Source organism: Penaeus japonicus, unplaced genomic scaffold (assembly GCF_977035675.1).
Source record: "Penaeus japonicus unplaced genomic scaffold, GWHDUDI00000001_assembly GWHDUDI00000002, whole genome shotgun sequence".
Lineage (NCBI taxonomy): Eukaryota > Metazoa > Arthropoda > Malacostraca > Decapoda > Penaeidae > Penaeus > Penaeus japonicus.
Genome location: NW_028234404.1, coordinates 30,774,054 through 30,784,053, shown reverse-complemented (window position 1 = coordinate 30,784,053; position 10,000 = coordinate 30,774,054). Strand labels below are relative to the sequence as shown.

The following is a 10,000-nucleotide window of genomic DNA, read 5'->3' as shown; positions in this document are numbered from 1 at the left end:
ATCTTGGAGAGTTAGTAAATCATTTGGTTAGTTATGATCTAGTCAGTGAAGGTCATTCTTTTATATATTCTCTCTCATCATTACTGCATACCGAATGGAACAAGACAAAATAAATAACTATTTCATACCTATTTATCAATTCAAGAAACTTCTCAGGGATGCAGCCGCCTACCTGTTCCACACTATGATAGAGATCTGGGTCCGAAAGCTTTCTTTGGAGGTTTATTCTTGTTAATGGCTGCATGGATGCTGACTGACTATTATTCTTTTTCCTTGCTGCTGTTCGCTGAAGACTCCGATAAGTTCTGAAATAGGGAGTGATGAGCTAAAACATTCACTGACCATCTATACACTCATGACTACATAGTGAGCAAGAAGTAATGTGTTTATGAATAATACACATGCACAAGTGATCGGACAACTAAACCATAACCAAATAAATTGTCAACTAAAGTTACAACTAAACTAGGAAGAAATATTGGTATCTTGATACCAGTACTACAAATAGAAAAGCAATATCAATATTAAAGTGATCAAATCAGTGATGGAAATATAAACTTACTCATTATTACTTTTGATATTATTTTCTGAGCAATTGGCCCTGTACAGAATTTAATATTAAGCAATAAAATAGCAAAAGGTTTGTGTCTTGTGCTAAAAATGAAAATAGTAACTGAACAGAGAAAAATCTAAATAGAAAAGTTATTACTTGTATTAGCATGAATATTGGGGTAAACTTACAAAAAAGTGTAAAAAAATAGATAGATAGATAGATAGATAGATAGATAGATAGATATAGATGTAGATATAGATATATAGATATACAGATATAAATATATATATATAAATATATATATATATATAAATATATATATATATAATATATAAATATATATATATCTATATATATATATATATATATATATATATATATATATATATATATATAAAAGATACAAAAAGAAAATCAACTAATATTGCAAACAGCTCAGTCAATGCTGGGGGGGAGAGGAGCTGTATGAAAGGGGAGGAAAAAGCCCTTGGAGAAGGTATGGGATAGTGGCTGGTTCAGTTGTCACTCCACTGGCTCAATTTGTCCACTGCTTCATAAGGTATGAGTTCAAATGTATACTGATTCAGTTGGCCAAGGTTCAAGTGTCCACAACTCTAAAGAAGAAACAAAGATGGTCGGTATGATAACTCACTTGTTGTTTTGGTTTGTTGGTAGCTTGAAAACTTGTGCATCATAGGCATCATAATCAAAAATAGAGTTTGGCAAAGCTGTGTGCTGTATATGTTGCTTATTAAATACATCCATCTTCTCTTTCTTTGCAGTTTTGGGTCGCTCTGGAGGAAGCTTGATGCGAGGAACAAAGGTGCCATATCCCACTTTCTTGTTGGTGGAGTAAAAGCTCAAGTTGATCCATGTGTGTGGCATACTGTAGTCATCAGCATTGATACTTCCTTTCTTGTTATGAAACTGCAAAAGAAAAAAGTTTATATTTGTACTAAGATCCAATCCTAAAAAATAGCGAGTTTAGGTTGCTTAACATCAAAGATATCAATGCAGTGTTACACAAATATTCAGGTTTATCTATTTTTGTTTCTATGAAATCTTAACCCATTTCAGACGGAGATAAATTTACTTGCCCAGCCTCCAGGATAGGTTTTATTTTAGAGAGAGACCGCTTGAAGCAATATAATTTTAATCAACCCACTCTCTTTCAGTAATTCATTGTAAAACTAGAGCGTTTTTTTTTGTTTTTTTTTGTGTGTGTTTTATTGAGTTTAGACTTATATGTGCCATATGACAGGCTCTATCAGTTGACTAAAATTGTAGTATATTATCCATATTAGCTCATTATTTTCTTTATAATCAATTTGATAGAAGTATTGCTGTTTTATGGGAGGACAAAAGATAACTTTATTTTTTCGTATTTTTGTGCTGTCATGAACAAATACGAAACATATAACCACCTACAATAAAGATAATAAGAAGAGGTAGGGAAGAGGAATGAAACCTGTGTTTGTGACTGTGAGTGCCACAGTGAAAGGCATCCATATTGGCACAGGAGCACATTTTAGACACTAGGTATGGATTGAGTCATCTTCCTCTTCTCGTTCTGCCTGCACATCCTTCATCTGCAGTACTTTAGAGCAAGGGTTCATCAACTTAGTGTGTGCCATCGCTCTATAGAGACAGTGCTTGCTAGAGACCGTGGATGGGTGCCATTCAAGGCTCTCTCTCCTGCTGGTGCTAGGAAAAAGTGGTGCCATCTAGGTTTTGGATGTTAAGCTAGCACGATATTACGGTAATTATAGTAATTATGACTGCAGTAGCCATCATCACTCATTCCTTTTTCATAGCAAAATAAAATAGCACAGTGATCCAAAATCCCCAAACGTCATGACATACATGACATACATCATGTATGTCATGACACCCGTACGCAATGGGTTCAGTTCAGTTCAGTTCAGACAGATATGCGAAGACGTCGCTTCGTCCGGGCTATATGCTCAAGGCGGCCCGGCCTCTGCCAGCTATGAGTGCTGACTCATCTTATCTAATCTTATCTGATCATCATCGCTGACATTCAGCTCAGTTCAGAGAGATTTTGCGAAGACGTCGCTTCGCCCGGGTTGTGTGGAAGGGGTAGCCCGGTCTCTATTGGCTATAAGTGCTGACTCATCTGATCATCATAACTGAACTTTTACCGTGGCGGTCGGATTGCCTGTAGGCGCTCCAGTTGCCAGGGGGCTAATGACAGGCATAGCCGTCTAACCAGCCCGGCGGCTGTCGTCTCTGGGCCCTGCCTGAGGAAGCGAGTGTGCTCGCATTCCATCAGGTAGTGCTCTAATTTGGCGTCCGGCGCGCCACAATACTCACAGCGTCGCTCATCTTGCCCAATAGTGGGGATGATTTGCCACGCACAAGGGTAGCCTATTCTCAGTCTGTGCAGACTGACTTCAGCACACCTTGATATTCTGGGAGAGAGTATCAGCGACTCATAGCCTGTGGCGTTTGAGTACCAGCTGGCCGGGGGAGCTGATCTGGCTTGCTCTCTGTGTCGCTCCAGCGCACCGACGTGCCCTGCAACCATCGTTTTTACGCCTTAGCAGTTCCCGGCTAGGATGCACCACAAGATCACTCAAGGGTTTCTTCCTGCCTTCCTCCGCTAACCTGTCAGCTACGTCATTCCCTTCAATACCAACATGGCTTGGGATCCAGTTGATGATGATGCGTCTTCCCTGGTCCAGGATTCTCTGAGCAATGGTGAGAATCGAGGTTACCAGGTAAACGTTATCAAGGGGCGTGCTTTGTTGCAGGCTGTCAATGGCGGCCCTAGAGTCTGTGTGTATAACAACATGCCCGTCCGTCTGGGCTGCATGGGCTAGGGCTCCCATAATAGCTACTGCCTCTGCCTGGAGCGAGGAGGCATTGTCTGATACCCGCATAGCTTTCTCTATGCCCCTTGCTGCAAAACCGGCGCCTGCAGTGCGGGTGGTGGGGTCTACAGAACCATCCGTGAAGTAGGTTTTACTGTTCAGCGGCGTGATTGCTGTAATGTTCCTCTCCGCCTCAGCCTTCAATAGAGGCGGTGAGTACTGCGTTTTTCTTCTTGATAGACTCATGACAGAGAACTCTATCAAGGATCGTGCCCACGGCGGGGCTGAGACATAGTCAGGGTGGGGATGGTCCATGCCCTTGATCACCGTGGTGCCACATTATCACTTAATGATAATGTGGATATACTTGAGGCCAGACTAGTAAATGCCATAGACGAGGCAGCCTCAGAAACCATCCCCAAAACTCGTCAGTGGTCCAGGTGTTTCAAGGACGCCTGGTACTATAATGATGAGATTAAGGAGGTTAACCACAGAATCAATATGTGCAGAAGACACTTTCGCAGACAGAGAACTCCCGAGAACCACACTCTTCTAAGAGAGGCTCTCAGGGATGCTCAGGAAACTGCTAAGAGGTTAAAGCAGGAAAAGTGGCTGGAGTGGTGTGAGTCCTTTGGCCACCAAACCTCCCTTTCAGAATTGTGGAACCGTATCAGACGGGCCACGAATCGCTCAGCCCCCAAAAAGACCCACCATGACCCGCGGTCGGAGGCGGAGAGACTGGCACTCGAGTTCTCTGCTAGAACAAGTAGCGTCGGACTACCAGCAGAGCTGAGGGCATGCCAAGAACAACTGCTCCCAGGCAGGCATGCCCTCATCAGAGAAAAGGCGGTCGAGCCTGATGATACAGATGCCATGTTCTCTCTGAGGGAATTACGGCGAACATACAAGTCCAGTTCCCGGTCAGCCCCGGGTAGCGATGGGATCTCCCACCCCATCATTTCCCACCTAGGACATGAAGGTGAGCTTGCACTTTTGCATCTCATCAACAAGTCCTGGGAAACTTCCTCACTGCCACAGTGCTGGAAGAGGGCTGATATAATTCCCGTCCCCAAACCAAAGGAGCCAGGACGGTGACAGCCAATCACACAGCTTAGCTGTCTAGGAAAGACAGCAGAGAAAATGGTACTGAATCGGCTCCAATGGAAGCTGGGACCTCCACATGAACACCTACACGGGTTCACAAGGGGCAAGAGCACTACCCACAGCATTGCCACCTTACTGAGCACTGTCAGCAGCAGCAGCGCTGTCATTGTCTTCCTTGACCTGGAGAAGGCTTTTGAACTGGCAAACCCGTTAGCCATTCAGGAGATCCTGATCCGCAAGGGAATCAAAGGCAGGCTGCTTGCCTGGATTGGCGATTACTTTCGGAACAGAACTGCCAGAGTGAAGTTCCAAGGTCACCTTTCCAGGCATTTGCCTCTAGAGAATGGCACCCCTCAAGGAGGGGTCCTTAGCCCGGCCCTGTTCAACATCCTCATGTTAAACATTCTCGACATTCCACTCCCAGCGGGGTGCACGATCATTTCATATGCAGATGATCTAGCAATTATCTCCACTGGGAGAAGAAATGTGAATCCAGTCAGAAAGGCCCAGCGTTGTCTGGACCTAATAACTGAGGAATGCTGCAGAGTCGGGCTTAAGATCTCAGCAGCCAAATCGAAGGCAATGGCGCTGAAACATGATGTCTGTGATCAAAGACTGCGAGTCCAAGGTCTAGAGCTTGAGTGGGTACACGTCTACCAATACTTGGGGGTATGGATCGATAAGAACCTCACCTTCCGCTCCGAGATCAAACATCTCTCAGACCGGACCAAGGCAAGGCTCTCTGTCATGAGAGCTCTGTCTGGGCGGCGCTTAGGGGCTGGACACCGCGTACTAAGATCTTTTTACGTGCACGCTGTCCGTCCCATTGTGGACTACGCCTCCGTCGCCCTGATCACAGTAAAACCTGGACTCAGGAAAAGACTCGACATAATGCAAAACGAAGCCGCCAGGATTATTCTGGGTGCCCCTGGGTGGGCTAAGGTTACTAACCTCCTCCTGGAGGCCAAACTCTTTCCCCTGGACACCCGGATTGATCAGATGGCGGCCCAGTTCCTTGCAAATGTCCTACAGTCCCCACAGGACTCGCAGCTAAGACAGAGAGTGCAGCGTCGGCTTGCACAAAACCAAGAACTCTTTGCTAACAACACCTGGCTGTCTCAAACAGCCAGAGTGCTGAAACGCTTTGAGCTCAAAGAGACATGGGTTAATTCTGTTGCTTTCAAATATGTGAGCTTTGATTCTCATTCACTTTTATGCAGAATACAGGATTCTTTGCTTATAGCAAAATAACTAATGCATCATACCAAATGTTAATTAGTATCACTTCGCTAATATAACTTATGTAGACTCGCTTATCATCCCATAACTCTAGAAAATTATAGAAAACACATCTGAAGATGAACATCTTAAGATGAGGTCCATCTCGGATGGGTTGACAGAGGCTATTATATGATCTGTGCACTACATAGGTGTGGGGTTTTATGGCTTCAATTCCAGTAGCTCTCAGTCTTCCAAAAAATGACCTAAATTAATATTTCTTCATTGAAAAAAATAATAACTGACTTGTCTCAAATCAAAGACAAGGGGAAAAAAATTTTTATATCTATACTTCTTCCCCATTATCTTTCCACAGTCACTACTTACCTTTAGAAGAGGGACAGCATGTAAAGGTTGTTCCCCAACACACACTAAGTCTGACCCAACACCATTGTCAATGATCCGCTGTTTTGTAATGTTGGTTAATTCTCGGTCAACCTCAAATACACCAACTCCAGGAGTTATTACTACTGACATCTGACCCGTGCGATCAAAACTTCTATCAAGATAATGCTTGTCAAAAACTGAAAAAAATAGAAAAAAAACAAAGGTAAAATTCCATGTCATTACTATACAGTAAACTGACAGGACAACAAGAGACATTTTAACACATCACAATCAACAATCAAATGAATTTATCAAATATGAAATTCTGAACAAATTTTGAGCAAACAAACACATAATGCAAATGACATCCAATTGAGCTTTTATTCTAGAAAGATTATAAATTTGTGTCTGAATCATGATTTAATTTCTTCTGCCATAAAAAAATGAGAAAAAAACAAGGTGAATAAGCTTGGGTATGAGTGAGATGAGTCAGAAGTCAAGAGCCTAGAACTAAATGCAAAACCACATAGATCCATTATGATTTCAAATAAGCACTGAAAGATTTCAAGGTAAGATCAAAGGTAAGACTGCACTGAGAAAACAAATCAAAGGAGAAATGATAAGAAAAAAATAATAAACCAAATTGACCATAGCCAGAGTGTAGCTATGATTTCAAATATAACTTGAATTGCATGATTGTTGCTTTCAAACATCTCGTGTTTTATTTTTTTTTTAATGATTAAATATTTTCTTCCTTACTGACACTCTGATATTATTAAAGAAAGCCATGGAACTGAATAGCACAGACATGAATTACACTGGCTGAAGATAATGATGGCTTGAGTAATTAACATCAAGTGATTATGAAAAAAAGTCTGCATTTATCTTTAACACAAAAATAAGAAGACTGAGGAAACTTCAACACTGTCCAGTAAGTATTTGCATCTATATCATAATCATCTTGTCATGTTAGGTAATACTATACAGAATATTTTTTTGCGAGTATTGTCAGATCTTTTTCCTTTAAGAATGGGGATAGCGCATGAACACGAAATGCAACAATTACCATTAAGTGATATATTCAGAACTTCTAGGAAATTCCCCTGAGAAGCACATGAATTTGTAGCCTCTGGAACAAAAACATCTTGCTGTCTATGATGATCTAAAACTTTAGTTAGGTAGCTATTAAACAACTGACGTAGATGAGTCAATATGGGGGACCAGTCATCATAGCGCTCATTTTGTACAGCAACTCTGAAAATAATGAAAAATAAAATACTATCACAGTTGTCAATTACCCAAGTTGCTAAATACATTTGGTGCAAAGCTACATACAGAATCTTTCATCATCAGATTAAGATCTATTAGTATAACATATAGCCTGAATTTAACTGAAAAGCTATTCAATTTGCACCTGTAAAAATCTTCATAGAATCTGCCTTTGTAGTCTTCCTGCAAACACTCTCTCATACAGGCAGGAAAATCATCAATGCTACTGGCTTTGTAGTAAGTGCGGGAAAATAGCACAATGGTCACATCATGATTACTGCCTTCCTTCTGGAATAAATAAAATGAGAAGTTCTATATGAAACATTCCATAATAGTAAGAGCAATTTTCAAAAATATTGTAATTAATGTATAGCAAAAAATTAAAATCACAATTTTTATCATTTTGATTATAGATTCCATATATCATCTGGAACATGCTGACTTCTTCTAAAAGATAACAGCAGTAGCACAAAAACAATCATATCAAATATTTTATATTCCATTCATGTAAACACAACTTGGGTCTATTTTTATACTCTTTCTCCTGCACCCGTATATCAAATAACTATATACTTACTTTCCACTTTGCAAAGAGTTCTGACAGGAAACCATTGACTGCCTTCTCAAAGTAAAGGTCCCCATATATATCAAAATCCCACATCTCTGAGCTCATCTGAATGAACAGATATACCATGCTTGTGGATGACCTATAGACAATCTGTAAAGGAGAGATTCTTTTTTATAAATCATTGTCTAAAACAAATCAACAGTAATGGTATTCTTCCAGGTGGCTTTTTAAAAAATTGATAGTATCAATGTACATTTTCTGTTGTTACTATTATAACACTCCTACTGTGTGTGCTGAGAGAGAGAGAGAGAGAGAGAGAGAGAGAGAGAGAGAGAGAGAGAGAGAGAGAGAGAGAGAGAGAGAGAGAGAGAGAGAGAGAGAGAGAGACAGAGAGAGAGACAGAGAGAGAGAGAGAGAGACAGAGAGAGAGACAGAGAGAGAGACAGAGAGAGAGACAGAGAGAGAGAGAGAGAGAGAGAGAGAGAGAGAGAGAGAGAGAGAGAGAGTGAGTGAGTGAGTGAGTGAGTGAGTGAGTGAGTGAGTGTGTGTGTGTGTGTGTGTGTGTGTGTGTGTGTGTGTGTGTGTGTGTGTGTGTGTGTGTGTGTGTGTGTGTGTGTGTGTGAGTGTGAGTGTGAGTGTGAGTGTGAGTGTGAGTGTGAGTGTGAGTGTGAGTGTGCGTGTGCGTGTGCGTGTGCGTGTGCGTGTGCGTGTGCGTGTGCGTGTGCGTGTGCGTGTGCGTGTGCGTGTGCGTGTTTAATCATGTAAAGAAAATGAATACGCATTTTTAGTGAAACATTGTATAACAGTACCCTCCAAAGGATTTACACGTAGAATGAATTTCCTTTTTGTAAATGATTAGACAATTATACAAAGTATATATCATCCCTTCCTCAATGCATTGCTTTATGAGTTAAAAAGATAACCAAGTAAATACATGTGTGTCTTAATCACTTAATAATACTTTTAACATCAACCTATCTGATCTGAAATATTGTATAACATCAATACAGAAACAACAATTTTTTCTTCTTGATAAATACTTCATGAAATTCAGAGTATACAACAGAACATAAAATGAACTTGTATCTTACCTTAGTATCTTCAGTAACAACACCACAAGCGACCTTCTCCCCTTGCGCCCACATCTCGTAAACTTGACATCGGATGCTGCCAGCACAGAATTCTAATTTCTTGTTTATATACATAACTGAGTTCACCTGTTATAAGGAAAAGTAAATGTTTATTCTCATAAAATATCTGACTAGAAAATTGTTATATAGGTTTGATACAATATAATAACACAACAGCAAAAAATAAAATGAATGCCAATGAAAGCAAAAATACTTATCCAATTTGTGTTGTTTCAGATTATATAATGATAATTTCAAAGGATGTAACAAAAGTAAAAAAGTTGTAAAATATGCAAAAAACATCTAAATCAAACATTCTTGCCAAATGCAATATGCCATTTTCCTTAGAATCAAAAATCAAATTTATGTCTGCAAGGTGACTAATGTGTAAAGGAAAAAATGAATTTTTGGTCTACTTTTGGCATATGACTTGAGCCAGCATCCTTAAGACTATGACCTTCCAATGGATAGCATGGTTAACTTCCTGGTAGTTGTCCTCTTACCAATTCCATAGCAAGTAAGAAAGAGAAGTCTTAAGGATACTTACTAGATTCTTTTTAATTCTCCACATCTCTGACCGGCCTAGATACTGATCCTTGAATGTGAGTTCCACCAGCTCCAAGGCCACTGCCTTTGGATCTACTTTGTTAACTATTACATCTTTGTAGACTCTCAGTTGAAAGGTTGACGCAATGCTTTGCTCTATGCTTATGGTATCTGCGGATATGAAGTGCGACTATAATAACAAACAGGAAAATTAATTTCTCATGATAAATCAGAATGCATATAATGCTATCATGTATTTATCTTTAAGTTAAAGATATCATTAAATTTAAGATATCTTAAATTAAATCCAAACCTTTCTGCACAGTGACATCATCTTTGGTGGATGGAATCTGAAGGAGTAGTCTTGGTAAATCATCTTCTGGGTGATAGA

At 40.2% G+C, this 10,000-nt stretch overlaps 1 protein-coding gene across 1 annotated transcript in view; it reads right to left on the bottom strand.

Moving 5' to 3' along the window:
- The window catches only part of Iml1 (GATOR complex protein Iml1), a 63,011-nt gene that overhangs the window by 50,464 nt on the left and 2,547 nt on the right, over nucleotides 1-10,000 (bottom strand). Inside the window, exons 2-10 of the mRNA XM_086545285.1 lie at nucleotides 9,923-10,000; nucleotides 9,611-9,780; nucleotides 9,025-9,150; nucleotides 7,943-8,083; nucleotides 7,511-7,653; nucleotides 7,163-7,350; nucleotides 6,097-6,293; nucleotides 1,206-1,480; nucleotides 173-305 (exon numbers count right to left, since the gene is read on the bottom strand). The exon at nucleotides 9,923-10,000 is cut by the window's right edge and continues 66 nt beyond it. Coding sequence (XP_086401411.1) covers nucleotides 173-305; nucleotides 1,206-1,480; nucleotides 6,097-6,293; nucleotides 7,163-7,350; nucleotides 7,511-7,653; nucleotides 7,943-8,083; nucleotides 9,025-9,150; nucleotides 9,611-9,780; nucleotides 9,923-10,000 — 1,451 coding nt within the window. The remainder of the gene's footprint in view (nucleotides 1-172; nucleotides 306-1,205; nucleotides 1,481-6,096; nucleotides 6,294-7,162; nucleotides 7,351-7,510; nucleotides 7,654-7,942; nucleotides 8,084-9,024; nucleotides 9,151-9,610; nucleotides 9,781-9,922) is intronic.